Source organism: Macaca mulatta, chromosome 1, assembly GCF_049350105.2.
Source record: "Macaca mulatta isolate MMU2019108-1 chromosome 1, T2T-MMU8v2.0, whole genome shotgun sequence".
Classification (NCBI taxonomy): Eukaryota; Metazoa; Chordata; class Mammalia; order Primates; family Cercopithecidae; genus Macaca; species Macaca mulatta.
The window spans coordinates 225,274,308-225,301,929 of record NC_133406.1 but is presented as its reverse complement, the minus strand read 5'-3'; the positions used below and the strand labels follow the sequence as shown (position 1 = coordinate 225,301,929).

The following is a 27,622-nucleotide window of genomic DNA, read 5'->3' as shown; positions in this document are numbered from 1 at the left end:
TGGTTGGCACCTTCTCCCTATCCAAGCTCTCCCTCCAGTCCCAAGTGACCTTTCCCCCAGATCCCAGGGTCCAGGCCCGCCCTCAGCTGGCAGGTGTGAGCACAGAAGCAGCTGGGATTGGTCACAGCCGGTGGAGGCGTGTCTCAGGCTCCAGCAGACCACTGGAACAGCTGAGCAGAGCAGGTGGACTGCTGAGATAGACCAGGGACTCCAGGCAGCCATAGGCCTGTCAGACCAGGACTCTTACCCTCTAGACATGGCCTCAAGCCCCTGCAAACCCCAGCCCCGTGGCCCTGCGAGGTTACAGACAGCCTAAACGCCACCACCACAGGGCCTGTGCCATGCACCTGGCCCGGGCACAGAAGGCCACTGGCGTGGAGGCTGTGGAGACAGTCCCCCCAGCAGTGGACCTGGTGCTGGGTGCCTCGGCCTGCTGCCTGGCCTGTGTCTTCACCAACCCCCTGGAGGTGGTGAAGACGCGGCTGCAGCTGCAGGGGGAGCTGCAGGCCCGGGGCACCTACCCACAGCCCTACCGGGGCTTCATGGCCTCTGTCGCTGCTGTGGCCCGAGCAGACGGGCTGTGGGGCCTGCAGAAGGGGCTGGCTGCTGGCCTTCTGTACCAAGGCCTCATGAACGGCGTTCGTTTCTACTGCTACAGCCTGGCATGCCAGGCTGGCCTCACGCAGCAACCAGGTGGCACCGTGGTTGCAGGAGCCGTGGCAGGAGCACTGGGAGCCTTCGTGGGGAGCCCTGCTTACCTGGTGAGTGGCTTGTTTCCATCCTCCACCATCCCATGACCCAGCTCCTGCAGGGACCCTGCAGCCTCCAAAGGCTGGGCTCAGTGGACCTGGGTGGGGTGGGACAGCCTGGGTGGGGTGGGGCAGCCTGGGTGGGGCTGCCCCCTGGAACATCTTTTTTTTTTTTTTTTTTTTTTTTTTTTTGAGACGGAGTCTCGCTCTGTCGCCCAGGCTGGAGTGCAGTGGCCGGATCTCAGCTCACTGCAAGCTCCGCCTCCCGGGTTCACACCATTCTCCTGCCTCAGCCTCCCCAGTAGCTGGGACTACAGGCGCCCGCCACCTCGCCCGGCTAGTTTTTTGTATTTTTTAGTAGAGACGGGGTTTCACCGGGTTAGCCAGGATGGTCTCGATCTCCTGACCTTGTGATCCGCCCGTCTCGGCCTCCCAAAGTGCTGGGATTACAGGCTTGAGCCACCGCGCCCGGCCCCCTGGAACATCTTAGCCCAGGCCTGGAATCTGCCCCTTGGCCCAGGACACCAGGGCCTTGCTCTGATCCATGCTCTCCTGGGGACCCTGCCCCACTGGTCCTGAGCCAGGGGAGGGGGCAGAGGGTGGCAGATACGCTGGCTCAAATCCTGGCTTGGTTACTTCTCTTCCTGTGCCTCGTGCACGATAAGAATAAAAGCTACCCTTGAGGGCCTCCTCCTCACGTGCACTCTGCAGGGACGCCTCAGGGCCGCCCAAAACAAATAAAAAATTTTTAAAAAATGTTTTGAAAAAAGCTACCCTTGGCTGGGCGCGGTGGCTCACGCCTGTAATCCCAACACTTTGGGAGGCCAAGGCGGGCAGATCGCCTGAGGTCAGGAGTTTGAGACCAGCCTGGTCAACATGGTGAAACCCCGTCTCTACTAAAAAGCACAAAAATTAGCTGGGCAGGGTGATGCATCCTGTAATCCCAGCTACTGGGGAGGCTGAGGCAGGAGAATCGCTTGAGCCCGGCTGGCAGAGGTTGCGGTGAGCCGAGATCGTGGCACTGCACTTCAGCCTGGGCAACAGAGCAAGACTCTGTCTCAAAAAAAAAAGAGAGAAAGAAAGAAAAAGAAAAAAGCTACCCTTGAGCAAAGGCTTGCCTTGTCCTTGGCTGGTGCTGGGGAGTCATTGTCTCACTTAATCCTCAGAACAGCTTTCCAACCGTGACAGAATTGAAGTCCAGAGAAGGTTAAGTAACTTGCTCCAAGTCACACTGAGATGCAAAACCCAGGCCGACCCCAGAGCTGCACCTCAACCCTATTTCACATGACCCCTAAGCCTCAGGCTAGGGACCACAGAGCTCTGAGTTTCAGGGGCACAGGGGCGGGGGCGCCCTCAACACACACAGCTCATCCTGGCTCTCCCAGGCTCCATCCCCACACCCCATGTCCCCTCTGCTCCTACAGATCAAAACACAGCTGCAAGCCCAGACAGTGGCCGCGATGGCTGTGGGACACCAGCACAATCACCAGGTGAGGCCTGCCACTCTCAGAGCTCCCTGGGGCACGGATTGGGCATGCTCCCAGCCTGGGCAGGGGTGGCCAGTGACCCCGTGCCCTCTCCCCACAGACTGTCCTGGGTGCCTTGGAGACCATCTGGCGGCAGCAAGGGCTGCTGGGGCTGTGGCAGGGCGTTGGTGGGGCTGTGCCCCGAGTCATGGTGGGCTCAGCTGCCCAGCTGGCCACCTTCACCTCTGCCAAGGCCTGGGTGCAGAAGCAACAGGTGAGGAGCTGGGGACACCTGTGCCTACCCACAGAGACACACGGGACTGAGGGGGACCACCTGCCTCCTTCCACACGGGGAAGACCAGGGGGTGGCAACAGATGGGGCCTCTGCCCTCAGAGTTGTGACTCTGACCCTTGGTACCAGCAGGAGTGGGGGGTCAGCAGTGAACCCCAAAGCTGAGAAGGAGCTCAGGGTGGCAGGGCTGGGGGATGGCTGGAGGGGCCCCATCTGCTCCCATTTCTGCAGCCCTTTTAGCCCCTGTGTGGTAGGAGGCCGGGAGGGCACCATGTGGGTGGGTAGAGGGCAGATGCAGGGGTCCCCACCTGTGCCATCCCCACAGTGGCTCCCGGAGGACAGCTGGCTGGTGGCCCTGGCGGGAGGCATGATTAGCAGCATAGCCGTGGTTGTCGCCATGACCCCCTTCGATGTGGTCAGCACACGGCTATACAATCAGCCGGTGGACAGAGCTGGCAGGGTGAGCAGGAGTGGGTCTAGGGGAGGATGTGGGGAGCTGGGAGCACCCCCCCAACACACACACACACACACACACACACACTCACATATGCACAGCCAGAGACATGCACACACAGGCCATGCCTGCAAACACATTAACTGGGCTTGTTTGCTGAGCTCCCATGTCCCAAGCACAGGCTGAGCACTTTCACATCTGGATTTTATCCCATCCTTAAAATCACATTCATCTTCCTGATGAGGAAACTGAGGCTCAGACAGATCAAGTGACTTGCACGAGTTCCCCCAGCTGGTAAGTGGGGGAGCCAGAACTGGAATCCAGGCCTGATCCTACAGCCTTCTCGTGGCACCGCAGCCTCACACATGTGCCCAATACAGACGTGCTGTCCATAGGGTGTGTGGGGGTGAAACTGACCCGTGTGCCGAGACGTGGTGCCAGCCACGGCCTCACGGCCCCTGTAGTAACACTCACCCCGTGTGTTTCCCCAGGGCCAACTCTATGGGGGCCTCACCGACTGCATGGTGAAGATCTGGCGGCAAGAGGGACCCCTGGCGCTCTACAAGGGCCTGGCCCCCGCCTACCTGCGCCTGGGTCCCCATACTATCCTCAGCATGCTCTTCTGGGACGAGCTTCGGAAACTGGCTGGGCGGGCCCAGCACCAGGGCACCTAGACGGCGGCCCTCACTCCCACATCCTGACATGGCTCGGCACTTGGCCGGAAGTGAGGGCCTGCTCCAGCACAACTGGCTGTCCCAGGGCGGGCCATGGGCCCGGGCCTTGCCAGAGGCCCCGGGAGAGTGTGGACAGCTCTGATCCACCCAGCCCCTTGGCCCATCCAGGGCCAGAGCATCCACTCCAAGTTACCACCCATTCTATCTTCCAGACAGTTCTCTTCTTTCTCCGTACGGTGTACTGGGTCACCGCATCCCAGAGCCTTACTCAGTTATAGCAACTGCTGCAGGCATGCACACGGCATAGGCCCAGTAACTTACACACATGGGCTCACTTAGGCCTCAGACAGCAGCGCGAGGCCGGCACTTTTACCTCTTTTACCATCAGAAAGCCAAGGCTGAGAGTGGTGATGTGGCTTTGACCACAGCCACACAATTTTGAAGTGGCAGAGCCAGGACTGGAGCTTAGCCCTGCTCACCCCAGACCTATGCGCTTGACAAGTGCGTGACTGTGACAGGCCCATGGGTCCGGACTGCTCGTAGGGGTCGCTGTGCCATGGTGAGAGCTGGGGTGCACCAGGAGGCTGTGGCGTCGTCACCTGCCTTATTTGCCGGGGCATCTGTAGCAAAGAACCACATACAGGGCAACTTACAGAATAGGAATGTATTTTCTCACGGTTCTGGAGGCTGGATGCTGGAGACCAAGCTGTCAGCAGGTTGGTTTCTTCGGAGGCTTCTGTCCGTGGCTTGCAGATGCCGCCCTCTCCCTGTGTCTGCACATGGTGGTCCCTTGATGTGCGTCTGGGTCCTGATCTCCTCCTCTTATAAGGACACAAATCATGTTGGCTTAGGGCCCGCCCTCATGACCCCACTTTAATTTTTTTTTTTTTTTTTTGAGATGAAGTCTCGCTCTGTCACCCAAGCTGGAGTACAGTGGCATGATCTCGGTTCACTGAAACCTTGGCCTCCCAGGTTCAAGCAATTCTCCTGCCTCAGCCTCCTGAGTAGCTGGGACTACAGGTGCCTGCCACCACACCCGGCTAATTTTTTTATCTTTAGTAGAGACGGGGTTTCACCATGTTGGCCAGACTGGTCTCGAACTCCTGACCTCAAGTGATCCACTGGCCTCAGCCTCCCAAAGTGCTGGGATTACAGGCATGAGCCACCTCATTTGGCCCAATTTTAACTTAATTATCTCTGTCAAGAGCCTATCTCCATATGCAGTCACATCCTGAGCTACTAGGGGGTAGGACTTCAACATGCACATTTGCAGGGGCCGTAGTTCAGCCACCATCATCTTTTTTTTTTTTTTTTTTTTTTTGAGATGGAATCTCGCTCTGTTGCTCAGGCTGGAATGCAGTGGTGCAATCTCGGCTCACCACAACCTCTACCTCCCAGGTTCAAGTGATTCTCCTGCCTCAGCCTCCTGAGGTGCTGGGATTACAGGCATGCACCACCATGCCCAGCTAATTTTGTATTTTTAGTAGAGATGGGCTTTCACTGTGTTGGCCAGGCGGGTCTCGAACTCTTGACCTTGCTGCTCACCTCAGCCTCCCAAAGTGCTGGGATTACAGGCGTGAGCCACCACGCCCGGCCTCAGCCAACATCATCTAAGGGCTCTCACGGAAGGCCTCCCAGCAGCCTGCACTGTGGGCATTTGCACATATCCTGACAAGCCTGAAAGGAACTCCGAGTGCCCATTGTTCAGATGAGGGTTCTGAGGCCCGGGAAAGGGAAGCAATGTGGCAGGGCCAGCAGCAGACCCTGGGCCCTTTCTCTAGACTGAGCACCACTCCCCTTGGGTGTGCTCTCAATGCTGCACCAACCTTCGCACTGCAGAGATGGACACCAACTCCCTGGCAGGGGCAGCACTGCTGCCAAGCAGCCCCACCTGCCCTCCCAGCCACACCCCAAGTCTGTAGGGGTTGTTCCCAGGAACACCTGCTACTGCACACTCCAAACCAATAAAGTTTTATATTTTGTTTACTTCAGCGAACCCCCTCTGTGGCCAGTCTCAGTCTCCCCCATCCCTGACCCCCACCTTCTGCTCCCTCTGCCCTTTCTGTTTGTGAAAGCAGGATGGGAGCCGTATCCACCTGTTCAGCCCCGCCCTGCTGGACCCAGGTGAGGCCTGCCACCTAGTGGACCAGGGAGGAGCATCAAGAAGTGCGGCCCCGGTCTGTGGGAGGAGAAGGCTCAGGTGGGCTCGGGCTGCGGGAGATTCCACACCCGGTCAGAGCCGGACGGAAGGCTTTGGGAAGCTGGAACCAGACCTTACAAAAAGCAGGCAGAGCTGACCTCTGGCTGTGGGGGAAGAGAGCCCCAGACCTCAGGCTGAGAGGGCACCGCTGATCTCTAGCTATGGGGGGATAAAGTCCCTACTCTCAGACCCTGCGCTGAAGGAGCAGAGCCCACACTTCAGGCTGCGAGAGGAAGGACCCACACCTAAGGCTGGGCAAGACAGATGGAGCCTGGGGCTTCGAAGGGGCATTGGGTGGTCCAAGCCCTCAAGGAAGATTTTTTTCTTTCTTTCTTTTTTTTGAGACAGAGTCTTGCTCTGTTGCCCAGGCTGGAGTGCAATGGCGTGATCTCGGCTCACTGCAACCTCCGTCTCCTGGGTTCAAGCCATTCTCCTGCCTCAGCCTCCAGAGTAGCTGGGATTACAGGTGCCTGCCACCATGCCCGGCTAATTTTTTGTATTTTTAGTAGAGATGGGTTCACCATATTGGTTAGGCTGGTCTCGAACTCCCGACCTCCTGATCCACCTGCCTCAGGCTCCCAAAGTGCTGGGATTACAGGTGTGAGCCCCTGCGCCTGGCCTCCCTCAAGGAAGATTTCAAGTAAAGTGGATGCCAGACTTTTAGCAGGGACAGAGACCACAGACCAGCCCAGAGACACCTGTCCCTTGGAGCTGGGACCTTGCCCTTCTGGGCCTCAAAGAGTTAACACCCCTGGCTCTCCTCCCCTCCCCTCCCCTCCCCTGGGCCTTTGACCCCTCCCAGCCTCTCCTTCCCTCCACTGACACCTTTGCCCAGTGACGTAGGTCTGTCCCTGCGCAGACCTGGCCGTTCCGGGGCTGCCATGTTCTCCCTGCCATCCCTCCCCTCCTGGCTCCCCGGCCTCCCCTCCCTCGAGTGGGGTTCTAGCCTCCTCCACTCCCTCCTGCAAGGTGAGCACCTCACCCCATTCCTGCCTTGGCCCCGCCCCCTTCCAGCTCTTTGCAGTGCAGGGTGGACCCCACCCACCTGGTCTCCCGCCACCCCTGACCCTTGGCCACCCCCTCCTCTGACCCTACCAACCAAGCCTGCCCTCCTAACACCCCTGCATGCTGCCTCGCTGCCTTGCTGCCTCCCTCCTGCCCCCTCAGGCCTGATCGGGGCCCTTGGAGTCTTGGTCCTGAACAGCCTCCTGAAAGTTTACTTCTTCGTGGGCTGTGCCAAGTGAGTTCCCACCTCATCCCCACAGGGAATGTGGCTGGGGGTACGGGGACCCCCACCAGGGGTCGAGGGTGGCAGTTCTGCACCCCTGCCCACACCCATTCTGTCCCCACAGTGACCCGCAGCGGTGGCCTGAAAAGGAGCGGCTTCGGGCCCAGTGGGCCTCGCTGGAAACGGTGCACCTGGCAGGGCTGGCCCTGTTTCTGACGGTCGTGGGGTCCCGGGTGGCTGCCCTCGTGGTGCTCGAGTTCTCCCTCCGGGCCGTGTCCACGCTGCTGTCACTGGACAAGGTGAGGCCTCTGGGAAGGCAGTGGGTGGATCACTCCCCAGCCCAGAGCCCGGACTCACCACCGGAACGTGGGCAGCAGAGCCCAGGTCCAGCATCCCAGCCTGTTCGCTGTATTTTCCGTAAGACTGGGAACAGAGGCTGCAGGTTGCACCCTCGGGTTTGGCTGCTGAAGCGGCAACACTCACAGGGGATACAGTCCCAGTCCCAAGAAGACAAGAGCGAGAGCTCCTGTAGATCCGGCTCCCCGAATGCCAGGCCCTGCACCAAGTGCGCTGTGTGCATTATGGAATCCTCACAGCCACAGGAGTAAAGGTTTGCTCTGATTCCCCATTTCACAGATGGGGAAACTAAGGCTCAGAGAGTATGTGGCTTGTTTATGGTCAACAGGTAGAGTCAGGCTTTGGACCCAGGTCTCTGAGTCTCTGAACCACCACCCTTCAGCTAACAGATGGGCCCCAAGTACTAAGACGTGATTGGAGGCCGGGCGCGGTGGCTCACGCCTGTGATCCCAGCACTTTGGGAGGCTGAGGCGGGCAGATCACCTGAGGTTTGGATTTCAAGACAAGCCTGGCCAACATGGAGAAACCCTATCAAAACAAAAACAAAAACAAACAGATTAGCTGGGCACGGGGGCACATGCCTGTAATCCCAGCTACTTGGGAGGCTGAGGCAGGAGAATCACTTGAACTCAGGAGGCGGAGGTTTCAGTGAGCGGAGATTGAGCTACTGCACTCCAGCCTGGGTGACAGAGCAAGACTGTCTCAAAAAAAAAAAAAAAAAACCACGATTGAAATTAAGGTGAGAGAGATGATCCCCTAGGGCTTCATCTGACGCCGATGTGGCCCCTTCAGGAACCATCCCCAAGGTCCCTTCAGGCTCCGGCCTCCTGTGGCCGGCAGCAGCTGTAGTGAGGCAGCCCCCACATCTTGGCCCCTCTTCTGCGCTCCCCGCAGGGCTCCCGGGGTGCTGCCGAGAGGCTGCAGCTTTACCTGCTGTGCCAGTACTCGCTGGGCTGCGGGCTGACCTGCGGCCTGAGCTTCCTGCAGGAGGGCGCCCCTCACCGCACGCTGAACCTGCTGCTGAGCCTCGGGCTGGCCACGCTGCTGGGTCTGGGTGCCCGGCGCCTCCGCCGCCACGTCTGCCGCCTCTACGAGCTGCACAGCAGCCAGCACTACTGTGGGGTGTGCCTGGGCCTGCTGGCCGGTGCGCACGGCCTCCCCCAGCTGCTGGGTCGCGCCCTGGCTGTGGCCTTTGCCGTGGGTGACCTGGCAGCTGTGGCCCTCATCAACCAGGACTTCCTGACCACCTCGGAGGCCGTGCGGTTCTGGACGCCGCTCACCATCTGCTACACGCTGCTGGTCATCTACATGCAGGGTGAGCCCTGCGGGGCCCGTCCATTCCATCCACGCACATTCCTCTGTCTGGGCCAGGCTCCGGGGAGGCCGACAGCTGTCAGTCCTCACTCTTGCCATCCTAGAGAGCCTGGTCAGGACAGAGGCTGTGTGGCAGGGGCAGCGCAGAGAAGCAGCATGCTGTGGGCACGCTGAGGGGGTAGCCTTTAGATTGGGCCTTGAAGGATGAGCGGAGATCCCTAAGAGAAGTGAGGCAGGGAAGGGAATCTTGGACAGAGAGAACCGCATGTGTCAATGCCCAGAGGGGAGAGGGCATGGCAGCGCCAAACAAGCCACAGGAGTCAGTGTGGCTGTCACCCCAAGGGCACAGGGAAGGGGTGAGGCTGGCCAGGTTCGAAGGGGCCCGTTGGAGAGCCCTCATCAGCCAGGCGGGGAAGCCTGACAAGAGGCCGCTGTACAAATTTGTTTGTGTTTTTGTTTTGTTTTGCTTTTCTGTTTTTTTGAGACAGGGTCTTGCTTGGTGGCCTAGATTGTGCCATTGCGCTCCAGCCTGGGCAACAAGAGCGTAACTCCCACCTCGGCCTCCCAAATTGTGGGGATTACAGACACACACCACTGTACCAGGCTAATTTTATTTTTTGTAGAGAAGGGGTCAGCCGGGCACAGTGGCTCACGCCTATAATCTCTGCACTTTGGGAGGCTGAGACGGGCAAATCACTTGAGGTCAGGAGTTCAAGACCAGCCTACCAACATGGTAAAACCCTGCCTGTACTAAAAATACAAAATTAGCCCAGTGTGGTGGTCTGTGCCTGTAATCCAGCTACCTAGGAGGCTGAGGCACAAGAATCACTTGAACCCAGGAGGTGGAGGTTGCAGTGAGCCAGGATCAAACCACTGCACTCCAGCCTGGGTGACAGAGAGAGATTCTGTCTCAAAAGAAAGAAAAAAAAAAAAAAAAGAGAGAAAGAGAGAAAGAGAGAAAGGAAAGAAAGAAAAGGTCTTGGCCAGGCGTGGTGACTCACGCCTGTAATCCCAGCACTTTGGGAGGCCGAGGCAGGTGGATCACCTGAGGTCAGGAGTTCGAGACCAGCTTGGCCAACGTGGTGAAACTCCGTCTCTACTAAAAATATAAAAATTAGCCAGGTGTGGTGGCAGGTGCCTGTAATCCCAGCTACTTGGGAGGCTGAGGCAGAATTGCTTGAACCAGGGAGGTGGAGGTTGCAGTGAGCCAACATTGCACCATTATACTCCAGCCTGGGCAACAGGAATGAAACTCCGTCTCAAAAAAAAAAAAAAGGGGTCTTGCCACGTTGCCCAGGCAGGTCTTGAACTGTTGGGCTCAAGCAATCCACCTACCTCAGCCTCCCAAAATGTTGGGATTACAGGCATGAGCCACTGTGCCCAGCCTACTGCAGGGTTTTTCATTGTTGCTATTTTGTTTTGTTTTGGGATGGAGTCTTGCTCTGTTGCCCAGGCTGGAGTGCAGTGGCACGATCTTGGCTCACTGCAACCTCCAACTCTGAGTTCAAGCAACTCTCCTGCCTCAGCCTCCGAATAGCTGGACTCTGTCTCGAAAAACAAACAAACAAAAAGAACGGGGCTGGGCGTGGTGGCTCACGCCTGTAAACACAACACTTTCAGAGGCTGAGGCAGACGGATCACTTGAGGTCAGGAGTTCAAAACCAGCCTGGCCAACATGGCAAAACCCCATCTCTACTAAAAATGCAAAAAATTAGCTGGGTGTGGTGGTGTGTGCCTGTAATCCCAGCTACTTGGGAGGCTGAGGCAGGAGAATCACTTGAACCTGGGAGGCGGAGGTTGCAGTGAGCCAAGATCGTGCCGCTGGACTCCACTCCAAAAAAAAAAAAAAGAACAGAAGCCAGGAGTCTGGCAAAGAAACTTCTTGGAAAGAGGGAGGTGGTTAAGCCCAGGTGGGACCATGGGGGTGATGAGAGGTGCTCAGCTGGGAATGTGCTTGGCAGAAGGAGTTGCCAGGGCTAACTGAGGGACTAGAGGTGGGTGTGCAGCAAAGAGAGGAGTCAGGCCGACTCCTGCCACTGCGAGGCTGCGAGGCTGCGGGGTTCTGGCCTGCACCAGTGGGAGGCTTGTGGGCTGGGCAGTGAGTCCTGGAGGCAGAGCGCCTGGTGCCCTGCAGATACTTGGAGCAGGGGTGGGGACCAGGAGGTTGTGATGGGAGGAGGGCTGCATGGAGCAAAAGGCTTGTCCTGTGGAGGGTGGGTCAGGGAGCCGGGAGGCCCAGCACGGGGTGTGGGGTCGGACGGTGACAGGCACCCGCATTCCACAGAGGAGCAGCGGCAGCACCCTGGCCTGAAGAGCAAAGTGCAGACGGTGCTGGTGCGCATGGGCGGCCTCTTCGTGCTGCTGCTGACCGTGGGCCGCTGGCTGGACCTGCTGGGCATCCTCATCTCCCTGCTGGGCGAGCTCTGGTGTCTGGCGGGCGTCCGCACCCTGCTTGACCTCTGCCAGATACAGGTGGGCACCCCCATCCAATGTGTCCCGCAGACAATCCCTGCTTCAGACAGCCCAGGTGTCTCAAGAGGCTCAAGTTTAAGAAGAGCCAGCTGGGCACGGTCGCTCACACCTGTAATCCCAAATACTCAGGAGGCTGAGGCCTGAGAATCACTTGAACCCAGGAGGCAGAGGTTGCAGTGAGCCAAGATCGTGCCACTGCACTCCAGCCCGGACAACAGAGTGAGACTCTGTCTCCAAAAACAAAGACAGAGCCAGGGTGACCTCTATTGGGGGTCAGGGGCAGAGGGAGCTGGAATCACCTCTTCCACCCTCTGTCACCAGGCCAGGGCTATCCTCCAGGTCACCAGCACCGCCCACCCTGTCCACAGCCCTCTCCAGCAGCAACCTAGAGGCCCAAGTGGGAGGAAGTGCCCGGGTCACTAGAGGCCCGAGGCCCCCAGGGGGATGGGTGAATGGGTGGTGTCATTCTCAATGCCTTTCCTCAGGACTTTCCATCCCAGAGGCCTCCAGTGTCAACACCAAGCCAGCCCCTGCCCTCGGCACCCCAGTCCCAGAGTTCGGCCCCCTCCTGACCTGCCTCAGGGAGGATCTGGAGTCTGTCTCAAGCCCACCAGCCTGACCTTCGAGGCCTTGACCCCAGGACGATGCCTGGAGGCAGAGTGGCAGGGCTGGCCCCCTGCCCGGAGCTCAACGCAGGCCCTAGGAGCCCCGAGAAGGGAAGGCAGGATTTGGCGATGGGAGCCTCTGGAGAGGGGACACCTGCGGGCCCCTGGTTGAACCCTCTTTTTCTCAGGGTGGGCAATGATGCAGCCCCTCAGACCTGCCTTCCTGGGCAGGGGCGGGGGGTGCATCCTCAGGAGGGCTCCCCCTTTACTGGTCTCCCTTCCCTTCTCCATGAACAATAAAGACGATGACTTTCTCCACCTGTGCTTAGAATCACGAACACACAGAGGCCGGGCGTGGTGGCTCGTGCCTGTAATCCCAATACTTTAGGAGGCTAAGGCCGGCGGATCACCTAAGATCAGGGGTTCAAGACCAGCCTGGCCAAGATGGCGAAACCCTGTCTCTACCAAAAATACAAAAATTAGCTGAGCATGGTGGCTCATGCCTGTAATTCTAGCTACTGAGGAGGCTGAGGCAGGAGAACTGCTTGAACCCAGGAGGCGGAGGTTGCAGTGAGCCGAGATCGTGCCACCGCACTCTAGCCTGGGCAACATAGCAAGACTCTGTCTCAGAAACAAAACAACAACAAAGAATAATCACAAACACAGAGAGAGGGAAAGAGGCTTTTCTGAGGCGACACAGCTCTTCTGACAGGTCCTGGGATATGTGCCTCAGGCTGGCCTAGGCGGGGTCCCCTGGGGGACATGGCTCCTTGCAGACTGAGAAAAACCATTCTGGGTAGAGAACCAGGTAGAGTGGCGAGGAGGTGAGGGGGACGGCGGGGATGGACACTTGGTCTGGCACCCACCTGCAGTCTTGGGTGGATAGCAGCCATGTCCTCTCCCGTCCCAGGCTGGGAAACAGCTGAAGGACGCGCAATGCTGACCAGGCCTCTGCTGGGTGCTCTGTGGTCCCCAGCCCCAACCCTGACTTCTTGAAGGCCATGAATATCCTTCCCATCTCAGCCTGTTCAGGGCCCAGCTCAGGAAGGCCAAAGGGTTGGGTACCAGCTCCTCTGCCTACCCTCTGTGTGATCTTGGACAAGCCACTGCCCCTCTCTGAGCCTGGCAGAAGAATGACCACTGCCATGTGCCGGGTACTTTCCCTGTTTCATTTCTTTTTGACAGCAGCCCCAAGAGGCAGGCCCTGTTATCCCTTTTTACGGAGTCAGAAACTGAGGCTCACCAAGGTTAAGTGACTTGCTCAAGGGTGCACAGGCATTAAGTAGCAAAGCTAGGATTTGAATCCAGGTGGCCTGGCCCCCAGACTCAAGTGCTTTGAATGCTCCCTGCTACCCTCTCTTTGTTGAAAATCTGGGGCCAGGGAAACTAACAGAGATGAGAAATATGGCTCCATTACTGGCAGGCTCTGGAATGTGGCTGCAGCCACCTTGGCGCAAGGGAGCCCAGCCCCAGTCCCCAGGGCCCTTTGATTCTATGGGGATCCAGGGCTGCACCTCAGGGCCCTTTCCTAGAGGAAGCCCCACAGGGCAAAGGAGCCTCCCAGCCAGTGGTCTTTCTGGAGGAGGTTTGAGAGGTGTGGCGGTGGCCAGGAAGGCATTAGGGAGGAGGGGAGGCCTGGAGAGGGCACCTTGAGGATTCCAGGCTCTGATGGGTCCCTCCCTCTCGACAAAGGCACCACATTCACCCGAAGACTGCTGCTTGGGACAGGCAGGGGTGACCCAAGGATCCTTAACGCTCTACGCTCAGCGCGCCTGGGATACAGGGCAGGCTGCACCCCAGGCTGGGCCGGGTGGTTTCAGCTCATTCCCCCAAGAATGGCCACCCCTTGGACAGCTCTAGCCCACCCTTTGAACCGTGCTCCTAGCCCTACCACCAGGACAGGCCTCTCATCCCACGGTGTGGTCGCTGGGGTCGGGGAAATGCCTCTGGAATCCCCTCCCCCAATACAGGACCCAGTCCACCCGGCCTGGGAATGCGTTCTGTTCCCTCCGGGCAGGAAATGTACCCCAGTCTGGGAGGAAATGGCTCAGCTAGGTGGGCACAGGGCCAGCCCTCGCCGGACCCAGACTGGGCTCTGGGTTCCAAGCAGGGGCCAGTGTTTTTGCTGGAATGTGCTTCAGCCTCTCGATCGCTGGCACAGCCTGGGCCCCATTAGGGACAGGACCAGGAGGGGACTGGACTCAGCAGTCCTTTCCTTTTTATGGGCACAGGGATTGTTTTCCAAACAAAAATCAGGACACGTGGGCTGGAATAGCATTCTTTTCTTATCGAAGTATTTTCGTGAAAATACTGACAAGGGCATAAAATGAGCTTACTCTAAATGAGGCATTTAGCAAATCTCCACACCAAATGGAGAAAAATAGGCCTGAAGTCCAGCAGGCATAGGACAATTCAAATTGTGTGGTCTGGGCAAAGCATGAGGCTGGGACCAGTACCTCATGGGGACCCTAAGAGCCTGACCCCTGGGCTCTGACCTCCAGGACCAAGCTCCTAGGGTCAGGGCAACATCGTGCTGAAGAGGTTGGGGACCAGTGTCCCTAGGCCCTGCGTAAAGTGGGTAGTGACCCCTGGGCGGCTGGGATTGGGGTAAGCTGGCCTCCCCGCCCTGAGCCCCCTACTTCTGGCTTTTCTGAGCTCTGGCATTTTCTTTCTGAGGCCTTGCATTTCTTCACCCATTCATTCATTCAGGAAGTCATCACTGAGTAGCTGCGTGGAGCCAGGCATTAGGCTGGCATTGGGCATGCTGGGAGGAGTAAGGGAGGTTCCCCTCCACAAAATGTGCAAAGAAAAGTAGGCCGGGTGCGGTGGCTCAAGCCTGTAATCCCAGCACTTTGGGAGGCCGAGATGGGTGGATCACGAGGTCAGGAGATCGAGACCATCCTGGCTAACACGGTGAAACCCCGTCTCTACTAAAAAATACAAAAAATAACTAGCCGGGCGAGGTGGCGGGCGCCTGTAGTCCCAGCTACTCGGGAGGCTGAGGCAGGAGAATGGCGTGAACCCGGGAGGCGGAGCTTGCAGTGAGCTGAGATCCGGCCACCACACTCCAGCCTGGGTGACAGAGCGAGACTCCGTCTCAAAAAAAAAAAGAAAAAAAAAAAAAAAAAAAAAAGAAAAGTAAAGCCGGAGGCTGGGTGTGGTGGCTCAAGCCTGTAATCCCAGCATTTCGGGAGGCTGAGGCAGGTGGATCGCCTGAGGCCAGGAGTTCGAGACCAGCCTGACCAACATGGAGAAACACCGGATCTACTAAAAATACAAAATTAGCTGGGTGTGGTGGCGCATACCTGTTATTCCAGCTACTCGGGAGGCTGAGGCAGGAGAATCGCTTGAACCCGGGAGGCGGAAGTTGTAGTGAACTGGGATCATGCCACTGCACTTCAGCCGGACATCAGAGTGAGACTCTGTCTCAAAACAAACAAACAAAATTAAAGCCGGGTCAGGGGACAGAGTGACGACGGGGGGTGGGTGGGGCGGGCAGGAGTGAGAAGGTGTATTTGTTATCTACAGCTGCGTCACAAATTACCCCCAAACTTGAAGAGTTTAAAACAACAGACATCGATAGTCTTGCTCTTTCTGTGGGTCAGGGATCTGGGTGCTGCTGAGCCAGGTCCTATGTCTCAGGGCTGCTGTCAAGGTGTCACCGAGGCTGTGGAGTCATCTTAAGGCCCAGGGCCTCCCTTCTTCCTTGCCACTTGGGCCTCCTGCAGGGCAGCCCTACAGGGTGGCAGCTGGCTTTCCTCAGAGCCGGCCAGGGACAGGGGTGGAGGAGAAGCAAGCTCACGCTGCTGCGCTCTTTTTGTCTCAATGCTGAAAGTGACATCCTATTGTTTTGGTCACAATCTATCGCTGAGGAGAGGTCCCCAGGTCCCACCCACCCGAGGGGAGGGCATGGATCCCAGGAGGTGGGGATCCTGGGGACATCTCAGAAGCTGCCGTCCACGGAGGGCTCCTGTGAGGAGGGGGCATTGGAGCAGAGACCTGAACAGAGTCAGGGGACAACCAAGCAAACAGCGGAGGGAAGAACTTCCCAGCTCAGCTAGGGCCTTGTGGCAGGAACAGGCCAGGGGATTTAGGAAGGTGGTAGAGCAGGGCACAGTGGCACACGCCTGTAATCCCAGCACTTTGGGAGGCTGAGGTGGGTGGATCACAAGGTCAGGAATTCAAGACCAGCCTGGCCAAGATGGTGAAACCCCGTCTCTACTAAAGATACCAAAATTAGCCAGGCGTGGTGGCGGGTGCCTGTAATCCCAGCTACTTGGGAGGCTGAGGCAGAGAATTGCTTGAACCCAGGAGCGAAGGTTGCAGTGAGCCCAGATCGCACCACTGCACTCCAGCCTGGGTGACAGAGCCCGAGAGGGTGGAGCGGCAGGGCCTGGAGCGCTGGGCAAGGCTTTGGATTGCGTTGCCCTGAGGGGAGCCAGTGGAGGGTTTCGCACGAGGACATGACAGAAGCTGATGTACATCTTGAGAGGAGTCCTCTCGTGGCTGTTTTCAGAATAGTTTGGAAGCATTTGGAGTAACCCAGGTGAGAAGACAGGCATTCCCAGGCCAAGGGGGTGGTATTGAAGCCCTGGCAGGTTTCAAGGCTTCAGAGTTGCCTGAGGGACTGAGGAGGGGTGAGTGCCGCTGCAGCAGAGCGGGTGAGGGGTACAGTGGTGGGAGATGCTGTCTCAGGGGTGGGTTGGGGTGGGATCACACAGGGCCAGGGTGAGGGGCTTGGCGTTGTCCCGGAGAGCAATGGGGAGCCACAGAGGGCTATGCACAGAAGGGTGTTAGATGCTGCTTTAGTGAGGTGTTCTGGCTACTGTGAGAAGAGGGGATTGTAAAGAATAAGAGTGAGGCATATGGGCCAGGTGTAGTGGCTCACGCCTGTAATCCCAACACTTTGGGAGGCCAAGACAGGAGGATTTCGTGAGCCCAGGAGTTCAAGGCCAGTCTGGGCAACATAGTGAGACCTCATCTCTACAAATAATAAAAAACATTACACTTTGGGAGGTTGAGGCAGGTAGATCACGAGGTCAGGAGTTTGAGACCATCCTGGCTAACATGGTGAAACCCCATCTCTACTAAAAATACAAAAAACTAGCTGGGTGTGGTGGTGGGTGCCTGTAATCCCAGCTACTCAGGAGGCTGAGGCAGGAGAATGGCGTGAACCCGGGAGGCGGAGCTTGCGCCACTGCACTCCAGCCTAGGTGACAGAGCGAGACTCCATCTCAAAAAATAAATAAATAAATAAATAAATAAAAGAGCTGGGCATACTGGCATGTGCCTGTACTCTCAGCTGCTCAGGAGGCTGAGGTGGGAGGATCACTTGGGTCCAGGAGGTGGAGGCTGCAGTGAACCATAATCACACCATTGCACTCCAGCCTGGGTGATAGAGCAAGATCCCATCTCAAAACAAAATAAAATAAAAACAGCAAGGCAGATCCAATTTTAAGGACTCCCTTTAGGAAAAATAATACAGAATTCGGAATTCGTATGAAAGTGACTATTTTTTTTGGGTGGGGGGGAGAACAGAGCCTCACTATGTCGCCCAGGCTGGAGTGCAATGGCACGATCTCAGCTCACTGCAACCTCCGCCTCCTGAGTTCAAGCGATTATCCTGCCTCAGCCTACTGAGTACCTGGGATTACAGGTGCACACCACCACGACTGGCTAATTTTTGTATTTTTAGTAGAGACAGGGCTTCACCATGTTGGCCAGGATGGTCTCGAACTTCTGACGTCAGGTGATCCGCCCACCTTAGCCTCCCAAAATGCTGGGATTACAGGCTTGAGCCACTGTGCCTGGCCAAAAGTGACTATTTAGAACAAGGAAAAAAAGCACAACAAATGACTGCAGACTTGGAGATTTGGGTCCTTCTTCTGATGTCTCCCTGGACAGTTTGCTAGGCGTGCTTCATGGACATGCTTCCTGAGTGAAACTGGCTTCCCTCCTTGTCTAGAACACTCTGTAACTCCGAGCAACTCCCAGCCTTCACAGGGGCCATGGAAGTAAGGCCATGAGCATAAGTTTTATTAACTTCACAATAAGCCCACCTCTGGCTAAGAGAGAAGAGGGGGAGACCCACAGGGGCAATGGCAGGTTCCAGGCCACGTTGTGCTTTAGTAAGGAGAAGGCTCAGGGCTTGAGGGTGTGGAGATAGATCAGCAAGGGCGGATGGTGGGATAGATGCTGCTGGGAGCGGAGGATCCCAGTGGGATGGGGGCTCAAGAGGGGGCCGGGATCAGTGAGGGTTTCGGGCTGGCTCAGAGACCCTCCCAAATAAGGGGCAGAGGGGCCCTGACTGGCAAGTCCTAGGGCGAAGAGGGGCCCCCTCAGTCCGCCGAGCCTCAGGCCCCTCCTTGGCCTCTCCCACACTTCTCACCCTCCTCACCCTGGAGCCTGTGCTGATTTGCTGAGTGGACGGCCTGGCCGTGGGAACCAGCACGCCTGGTCAGAGCCAGTTCAGGCCCCTAAACCTGAGGGGGATTAACACCCAGACAATATTGTCACAGCCAGGTCTTGGGAAGCTGGGATCTGCCTGGGTGAGGCAGTTTGGACACAGGATTGGAGCCTGAGAGTGGACACCATGTGGCTCTAGCTGTGGCCTGGTCAATTCCCACTTGACTTTTTTTCCTTTTTTCTTTTTTGGCGGAGTCTCGCGTTGTCTAGGCTGGAGTGTAGTGGCACGATCTCGGCTCACTGCAACTTCCACTTCCAGGGTTCAAGCAATTCTCCTGCCTCAGCCTCCCGAGTAGCGGGGATTACAGGTGCCTGCCACCACGCTGAGCTAATTTTTGTTTTTTGAGACAGAGTTTGGCTCTTGTCACCCAGGCTGGAGTGCAGCGGTGCGATCTCAGCTCACTGCAACCTCTGCCTCCCAGGTTCAAGCAATTCTCCTGCCTCAGCCTCCTGAGTACCTGGGATTACAGGCGCCTGCCACCATGCCTGGCTAATTTTTGTATTTCTAGTAGAGACAGGGTTTTGACATGTTGGCCAGGCTGGTTTCAAACTCCTGACCTCAAACGATCTGCCTGCCTTGGCCTCCCAAAGTGCTGTGATTATAGGCGTGAGCCACTGCACCCAGCCTCATGACTATTTATTTAGAACAAGGAGAAAAAGCGCAACAAATAACTGGAGAAACACAATTTTAACTGGTTTAAGAAAAAGTAAGGGCCAGGCACGGTGGCTCATGCCTGTAATCCCAGCACTTTGGGAGGCCGAGGTGGGCGGATCACAAGGTCAGGAGATCGAGACCATCCTGGCTAACACGGTGAAACCCCATCTCTACTAAAAAAAAAATACAAAAAAATTAGCCAGGCATGGTGGCGTGCGCCTGTAGTCCCAGCTGCTGGGGAGGCTGAGGCAGGAAATCATGCCACTGCACTCCAGCCTGAGTGACAGAGCAAGACTCTGTCTCAAAAAAAAAAAAGAAAAGAAAAGAAAAGAAAAAGTAAGGGAGCCCATAGTTGTACTCCAGTCTGGATGACAAAGCAAGACTCTGTCTCAAAAGAATAAAAAATAAAAAGTAAGGGGAAAAAAATGCATTGACTCTGGAGGTCTGGTAGTAGGACTTGCAGGCATGGCTGGATCCAGCAGCTTAAGTGATGAAATCAGTTATCTTTCTTTCTCTATCTCTTTGCTCTGCTGTCCTCTGTGGTGGTCCAAGTGAGGGGCAAAAGTGGTGTCAAGCTTGTATTCTGCCAGTCAACAAGCCCAGGGAGCTTATTTTAGAACTAACAGCCACCATGACTGGCTAGACGTGGGTCATGTATACATACATCTGCAGAGCCAGGGGATGTAGGAGTCCCATCTTAACCCCAGGCACTGAGAGTGGAACAGAGGTTCCCCAAACAGAAACTGACTGGTTATCAGAATCAGGGAAAGCAGTGCTGGGCTATCAGGAGCCATGGATGTTCCTTGGATTCTCTGGCAGGACAAAGTCACGTCCTTCCCTTCCCTTCAGCACTTTGTCCCTCTTACTAAAACTTCTATCCTTTATGTGGTGGGGAGAGCAAAGGAATTCATCTTTGAACACCTACGGAGCACCAGGTATTTTTACCCACATTTACCCCACCAGATTATCGCTATGAAGCCACAAGGGACAAACCTGGGTTTGCAACCCCTCTTTTGCAAGAAGAAACTGAGGCCCAGAAAGACGTGATTTGCCGAAGGTTGGCAAATGGCAGAGCTGGAATCGCTTCCAGACACTGATGTTACTCACAGCTTTATCTGTGTCCCCATCTGACCCAGCCACCGTGGGGGAGCTCCCTTTTCTCTATGCTGCTCCTCTCCCTGCCCTGCCTAGCACAGGGCCCCACACACAGCAGCACCCAGGAAATACGCATTGGACTGACCTGACTCTAAGCAGGTAGGGTGGAGGATGGGGGATGGAGGAAGAAGCTGGGAGGCCCAAGGGGCTTCCGAGGCTGTCTGCCAAGCTGATGTCTGACCTTGAAAGCCCAAGTGGCCGGGCGCGGTGGCTCAAGCCTGTAATCCCAGCACTTTGGGAGGCCGAGACGGGCGGATCACAAGGTCAGGAGATCGAGACCATCCTGGCTAACACGGTGAAACCCCGTCTCTACTAAAAAATACAAAAACCTAGCCGGGCGAGGTGGCGGGCGTCTGTAGTCCCAGCTACTCGGGAGGCTGAGGCAGGAGAATGGCGTGAACTCGGGAGACAGAGCTTGCAGTGAGCTGAGATCCGGCCACTGCACTCCAGTCTGGGCGACAAAGCGAGACTCTGTCTCAACAACAACAACAAAAAAAAAAAAAAAAAAAAAAAAAAAAAAGAAAGCCCAAGTTTTCCCCTCTGCCCCCTTTCCCTGGGAATATTCGTCCCTATTCTCACACTGGCTCCTCCCCATCTCAACTTAACCCTCACCTCCTCACAGACGTTTTCCCATCCCCACTTCACCCCCACCCACCCCCTTTTGTCTCAGACCCTTGTCCATTCCTTCATAGCACATTTTACGATTGGTTATGATGATGCTAATTTACTTTATGGTTTGCTCCACCCAACCTCCCTGTAAGGTCTGTGGGGACAAGGACTGATCATGTCTGATTTGATCCTGTCGTCTCCTTGACTCATGCATTGCACACAGTGGGTGCCCGGCCAGTGTCCGCTCAGTCAAAGCTCTCCACTGTGGAGGTACCACCCCCGCCCCGGCAAGCCCTCAAACCTCTCTGCCACCCCTTCCCTGCCACTCAGGGTCTCAGCTGCCACCATCCTTATAGAAGATTGAGCCCTTTGCCTGCTGGGGCCATATGAGGGAGAAGAAAGCCCTCGGGAGCCTGGCAGGGAGGGTGGAGGGCAGCAGAGCCTCTGCGCTGGCAGACAAAGGGCGTGTGTTCTCGTCCAGGGCACTTCCTGGGTTTCTGTTGCAGGAAGTTTGGCACCTGCCGATCGGTGACATCGACACCCGGGCTGCTGCGGGCCAGGTCGAACCCCTCCAGCCGGGAGCAGTGGTGGCGGTGGAACAGGCGGCCTGGGGTGCTGGAGGCAGGTAAGCAGAGGCGGTTGAACTCCTCATTCCCCTTGGACTGTCCCAGAGCAGATGTGGGAAGCCTGGGTCCTAGATTAAGTCAGCGTGACCTTGAACAAGGCCCCAAATCAACCCTTCGTTGCCTCACTATCCCACCTGGGGGTGCAACAGGTGGTTCAGGGGATGTCATGGAGGTGAGGGCAGGCAGCTCTACTTTTATCTCTTCAATAAACTTTCGGGTCACTAAGCACTTGTAAAGGGGTTCTACAGCCAAAAGCGCCTGAAAAGCCCCAGATCGCACCTTCCTCCTTCGCGTCCTTCCTGTCTCTGGCATTCAGTGTTTCCCTCCCGGTGGAGGGTATGGGGAAGTCTCCTCCAAAGAGTGCTGCAAAGCTGAGGTTTTGTGGGGGGTGCGGGGGCAGGATATCACTGCCAAGCCAGGAATGAGCCGAGCAGGGACTCAGCCTTGAGTTCCAGCCTCGCCCTGCTGCGCAGAACTCTCATCACCTCCAAGCCCCGGCTTCCGAATCTGTAAAGGGTGGCAGTGGTGCCTGTTCCTGAGACTAGCAGAGCTGTGTGCCCAGGGACACAGTGGCTCTGGTTTGAATCTGGCTCTGTCATTTGCCCCTAGTGTGGCCTTGAGCCTCTCTGGGCCTCAGTGTCCTTGACTGTGAACAGGAATCACCAGCCCTGGCGCCCAGGGCTCTTGTGGGATGAGGATGGGGATGAGGATGGGTCCCCGCACCTAGAAAGCCCCTGTCAATAGCAGCTGCTGGGACTGCTGCAGTTACTGCTGCTGTTACTGCAGCCTGGCTTCGAGGATCAGACGGGAAAAGGGGCAACAAGAGGGATGGGAGGGGCAATGATCAGTGGGTGAGGGCGGAAGCAGCCTCCTCCGACCCTCATAAACCAGCCTGCCTCAGAAACAGCCCCAGAGCCAGTCCCAGAGCCACCCTGGAGGGGTGACTAGCTGAGGGGTTGCAGGAGAGGGCCAGATCCTGCCTGGCCACCCCACAGATGGCGCCTCAGTCACTGTGGCTTTAATCAAAAGAACAATCTGTTTGCCTGTGAATCAGACCCAGATTCCTTTCCCCACAATGTTCCTGAGGCCTCTAGGGACCCTGGCAGTCCATCCCGGCCCCATCCCAGGCCCCAGAGTCCAGGCTCTGCCTCCCCTCCGGCTCCTGTCCTATCTGCTTCAGCTGGGAGGGGGAGGGAGGGGTTCAGCCACAGGACCAGCCGGGCCCTGCCTTCCAGAGCTCCTGTCCCCGGGTACACCAGGACCCACCTGCAGAGGGCTTACGGCCCAGGAGAGCAGAACAAAGTGACCTGCTCCACTGGGGGTCTCTGAGACCCCCACCCCCAGGGACACTCCCGGAAAAAGCCCCCAACCCAGCATATATTAACCACTATTAATCACAGTCCTGGCTGTGACTGTCATCTTTTATCCTCAGGACAACCTGGAGAGGTAGGCAGTGGCTACCTCCACTTTACAGATGAAGATACTGAGGCTCAGGAGGTGGCCTGACTGCTCCAGGTCTCACGCTTAGTGAACGGCCGCAGAACCCTGGTCGGTTTGATGCAGGACCCCAGCGGATCCCAGAGCCAAACCAGGGTGTAAGCGCTCACCTCCGCCGGACAGGGTAGGTGGGGTCGCCAACGCAGGAGAGTGACGGAAGGGGAAGGACAGGGACCACTTGGGGTCCATAAAGGATACGACGGGGTGGGCAACGGGGAGAGAAGGAACCCCACCCCCACTCCCATCCTCCCACGCCCACTCCCCATCCCCCCTACCCCCCCATCCCCACACCCTATCCCCCATCCCCACTCCCCATCCCCCCATCCCCACCCCCGGGCCTGTGCCAAGTGGGAGGGGAGATGTGGTCCAGGGAACAAAAGGAGGGGGAGGGGGAGGGGGAGGGGGAGGGGGAGGGGGAGGGGGCGGCGCGAGGCGCGGCCGGGCAGGTTGGGGGGCAGGTAGGGGCCGCTTCCGCGGGGCGGGAATCCCTCGCCCCCTCCCCGCGAGCCTCACCTTTTATGGTAACGCGGCGCGGGGCGGCGGGGCGGAGGGAGCCGAGGGGGCGGGGAGGGCGGACGGGCGGAGGGGGCGGGAGGCCCCGCGGCTCCGGGCTCCGCTGTCGCGGGCGTCGGATCGGAGCCGCCGGGACGCTGGCGGCCCAGGTAAGCCGGCCGGGTGGGTGGGGATCGCGTCCCTCCGTCCCTGCCCCCGGTGCACACAGGTGACAGCGCGGGCAGCGCTCGGCCGGAGCCTGCTCTGTCCCCAGCCGGGACCCCTGGCGCGGCGCCCCTGGAGGGGCCTGTGGGTGGGGGGTGCGGTCATCACGCCCTTTGCGTCCCAGTCTCTTGGTCTCTGTCCGCGGAGTCGGGGGGTCGGCAGGTTCGGAGCGAGGGCTCAGTGAGGGTGGCGGAGGGCCAAGTCCCAGCCCGGGAGCGGGAGCGGGAGCCGGGGACCGGGCGCGCTGGGCGGAAGCTCCCGCACAAAGGGCCGGAGTCCCGCACATGGATCCAATTAAAGCCCCGGCGGCGCCCCGCTGTGACCCCGGCGGCCGCCCTGCTCGGCTGCCTGCGGAGGGTCCCGCGTTTCCGGAGCCCCGGGGAGCTCTGGGCCCCTTTTCCCAACCAGGGTCAGGCAAGGGGAGGGACGGGCCCCGGGGCTGCTCCTCTTTGGGCCTCACGCGCCTGTCGGGGGCTGAGAAGGTGTGGAGATGGCCGATCCCTAGGTGTGTGCCCTGGGGCGATCTTGGCGCCCTCCCTACCCCTCACCTCCCGCCCAAGCCAGAGGACCCCGGGGAGAGGCTGGGGCCGCGCCCAGATTCCTGCTCTTAATGACGGTGTAGGCTCTGTCCGGGTCCTGGAGGCACCCCCAGCCGAGCCCAGCCCCCGGGCTGCTTCTCCCGCTCAGCCGCTGCCTAACCAGCTGTCCTTCTCTTTGCCCCTTCCAAGGGCCTAGACCCTGAGTCTTCTTTCTTTATATATACTCTCAGCGCCCTAGGGACACACTCATTCTCACTTTATGAAAAAAACGAGACCAGAGAGTTTCGGTGACCTGTTCGGGGTCACCCCGCAGGAAAGAAGTGGGGCCCCGTGTGAACCCAGCTCTCTACCTCCTCTGTTTCCCTGGGGTGGGAGAGAGGTTGAGGGAATCCCTCCCCTAAGCTGCAAGGTGGGAGGGGTTGGGGTACTGTCCCCGCCGCCACTGCCTAAGTTTAATTCCGTGCTCAAAGGTACACTGCTTTATCCAGTCATTAAAGAACAAAGCTGGCCGGACGCGGTGGCTCACGCCTGTAATCCCAGCACTTTGGGAAGCCGAGGCGGGCAGATAACCTGAGGTCAGGAGTTGGAGACCATTCCGGCCAACATGGTGAAACCCGGTCTCTACTAAAAATACAAAAGTTAGCCGGGTGTGGTGGCACACACCTGTAATCCCAGCTACTCGGAGGCTGAAGCAGGAGAATCGCTTGAACCTGGGAGGCGGAGGTTTCAGTGAGCCGAGATTGCACCACTGCACTCCAGCCTTGGCCACTGAGCAAGACTCTGTCTCAAAAAAAAAAAAAAAGAACAAAACTTAGAGGTGGCTACAGAGGTTTTTTTTTTTTCTTTCTTTCTCGAGTAGGGAATAAGGAGTAGGAAGGAGGACTGTGGGGGTGGCCCCCCTGAGCTGCACATCCTCTGCCCCTAGGCTGCAGCCTCTAGCTGGGCTGGGTGGCAGGCTGGATCCCTGCCTCCTTCCTTCCTTTGGACAGGAAATGACTTTCCCTCCCTTTGTTCCCACTTTTCTCCACTTATCTAACTGGATCTGTGATTCGCTCTCTGGGGGAGGAAGAGTGGGGGCGGAGGGTCCCCTGGGCGCGACTGACTGGGACACTGCCCTGGGGAACTTACAGCCTGCTCCCAGCTGAATGGGGGGCAGTGGGACCGGGGGGAAGCCGGGGCTCCCTTTCCTGATGGGATTGACAGGGCTTTGAAACTCCCCAGCTTAGTCCCCCTGGGGCCTGAGGTCCCTACAGTCACTTCTTGGGAGGTATGGGGGCTGCCCAGCTGTGAACATCTGGCCTCAGTGCTGGACATTTTCCGAGAAACCAGGCAGATCCGACTTCCTGGAGGAGTGGAGGAAGGGTCAGGGCTGGGTGGGAGGAGGCGGAGGGCCATCCCGAAGGCCCACAGCAGCCCCTAGGGACTAGCCTGGAACTTGCCGACCACAAGATTTCTGGTCTGGATTGGGCCACTCTAGAGTGAGAACAGGCCTGGGAACTTGGGCGACCTTGTGCCACCCAAGGAAGGAAAAGTGTGTCTGGGGACTTTTGGATGATGTTCCATTAGAATTCTGAGTGCCATGGATGGCCTGGGAAAGTCACTTAACCTCTTGGAACCTCATAGGGTCCATCTACGAAGTGGGGGCAGGATGGGCCTTTCTTGCAGCTAGATTGAGAGGCTGGTGAGTTTTGAGGCACATATAGCACTTGGCACAGGGCCTGGCACGAGATAAGTGCCTTATCAGTGAGTTGTTTGGTATTTCTTTAAATCTCACATGCACGCACTCTGAACATTGTTAACAAAAATACATAAATAGATTCTTTTTTTTTTTTTTTGAGACAGAGTCTCGCTGTGTTGCCCAGGCTGGAGTGCAGTGGCCGGATCTCAGCTCACTGCAAGCTTCGCCTCCCGGGTTTACACCATTCTCCTGCCTCAGCCTCCCAAGTAGCTGGGACTACAGGTACCCCCCACCTTGCCCAGCTAGTTTTTTTGTATTTCTTAGTAGAGACGGGGTTTCACCATGTTAGCCAGGATGGTCTCGATCTCCTGACCTCGTGATCCACCCGTCTCAGCCTCCCAAAGTGCTGGGATTACAGGCTTGAGCCACCGCCCCAGGCCGATTCTTTTTTTTTTTTTTTTTTTTTTTTTTTTTTTTGAGAGGGAGTCTCGCTCTGTTGCTCAGGCTGGAGTGCAGTGGCACGAACTCGGCTCACTGCAAGCTCGGGTTCATGCCACTCTCCTGCCTCAGCCTCCCAAGTAGCTGGGACTACAGGCACCTGCCATCAAGCCTGGCTAATTTTTTTTTGTATTTTTTAGTAGAGACGGGGTTTCACCGTGTTTGCAAGGATGGTCTCGATCTCCTGACCTCATGATGCGCCTGCTTCAGCCTCCCAAAGTGCTGGAATTACAGGCATGAGCCACCGTGCCTGGCTGACAAAAATAGATTCTTAAACTTATAACAAAGTATAAAACTAAAGCTTGAGACAGCCAGCGTAAACATACATACTTCCAGACATCATTTCCAAACCCGGAAGCAAAAGAGAAGTACTTTTAAATAAGTTTTGAAGCTCTTTCCTAATATATTGGTTTCTTACTCAGAATAGATATTTTATTATCAGACTGAGCTATATATTTTAGCCAAACACATAAACCAACTTAACAGGAATTTAGGAGCACGTGTTACTGTTTTTATTATCACCCATCACTGGCTGAGAACCCAAAGTGGCCAGTGCACTTTGAGATAAGCAGGGAAACCTGAAGAGTAAGATAGAAAAGGAGACATGTTTAGCCCTGGGTACAGGCATTGGGTGCCTGGTGAGATCTGGTGGGCTCACTGGACGCCCAGCTTTCCCACCTGTGGCCCCACCTCAGCCTTGGCCAGAGAGGCTCCTGTCAGCAGGAACTACCTGAGAGATGAGAAATAATGTCCTTTTCCTGACATCAGGGTATCAGGGTGCCACCATGCTCTCTGATTTTTTTTTTTTTTTTTTTTTTTGAAAGAGAGTCTCACACTGTCACCCAGGCTGGAGTGCAGTGGCTCAATCTCAGCTCACTGCAACCTCCACCTCCCAGGATTCAACTGATTCTCCTGCCTCAGCCTCCTAAGTAGCTGGGACTACAGGTGCATGCCACCACACGTGGCTAATTCCCCCTCCACCCCCACCCCCGGCCCACAGAGTGAATCACAGATCCAATTAGATAAGTGGAGAAAAGTGGGAACAAAGGGAGGGAAAGTCATTTCCTGTCCAAAGGAAGGAAGGAGGCAGGGATCCAGCCAGCCACCCAGACCAGCTAGAGGCTGCAGCCTTGGGGCAGTGAATGTGCAGCTCAGGGGGGCCACCCCCACAGTCCTCCTTCCTACTCCTTATTCCCTACTCCAAAAAAAAAAAAAACCTCTGGGGCCGCTTCTAAGCTTTGTTCTTTTTTTTTTTTTTTTTTTTTGAGACAGAGTCTTGCTCAGTGGCCAAGGCTGGAGTGCAGTGGTGCAATCTCGGCTCACTGCAACCTCTGCCCCCCGGGTTTGAGCAATTCTCTGACTCAGCCTCCCG

General features: G+C 57.0%; 3 protein-coding genes across 14 annotated transcripts in view; all 3 read left to right on the top strand.

Annotated features, from left to right (window-relative positions):
- Positions 1-145: 145 nt before the first annotated feature.
- Positions 146-5,631, top strand: SLC25A34 (solute carrier family 25 member 34). The gene is made up of 5 exons (XM_001083788.5): positions 146-761; positions 2,174-2,239; positions 2,337-2,489; positions 2,833-2,967; positions 3,453-5,631. Exons 1-5 carry the CDS (start codon positions 342-344, stop codon positions 3,633-3,635), a joined length of 957 nt encoding a protein of 318 aa, XP_001083788.4. The 5' UTR covers positions 146-341; the 3' UTR covers positions 3,636-5,631.
- TMEM82 (transmembrane protein 82) lies at positions 3,741-12,129 on the top strand. 2 transcript variants are annotated; one of them, XM_001083685.5, is made up of 6 exons: positions 6,669-6,804; positions 7,003-7,075; positions 7,188-7,362; positions 8,315-8,735; positions 11,019-11,206; positions 11,692-12,129. In XM_001083685.5, the coding sequence occupies exons 1-6, from the start codon at positions 6,717-6,719 to the stop codon at positions 11,776-11,778; spliced, it is 1,032 nt and encodes a 343-aa protein (XP_001083685.3). In that variant the 5' UTR covers positions 6,669-6,716; the 3' UTR covers positions 11,779-12,129. The 2 variants fall into 2 exon arrangements, with proteins under 2 accessions (XP_014974943.3, XP_001083685.3); XM_015119457.3 differs by having other exon boundaries at positions 3,741-7,075.
- Positions 12,130-20,859: 8,730 nt separating this feature from the next.
- Positions 20,860-27,622, top strand: part of FBLIM1 (filamin binding LIM protein 1) — a 31,407-nt gene continuing 24,644 nt past the window's right edge. For 4 of the 11 annotated variants that reach the window (XM_077973500.1, XM_077973498.1, XM_077973484.1 and 1 more), the window contains exons 1-2: positions 21,100-21,320; positions 22,754-22,942. The gene's annotated coding sequence lies outside the window, so the exon portion shown is untranslated. Of the gene's footprint in view, positions 20,966-21,099; positions 21,321-22,753; positions 22,943-23,340; positions 23,481-25,916; positions 26,035-27,622 lie in introns of those variants that run through there. The other 7 variants (XM_077973474.1, XM_015119650.3, XM_077973446.1 and 4 more) reach the window with 7 other exon arrangements.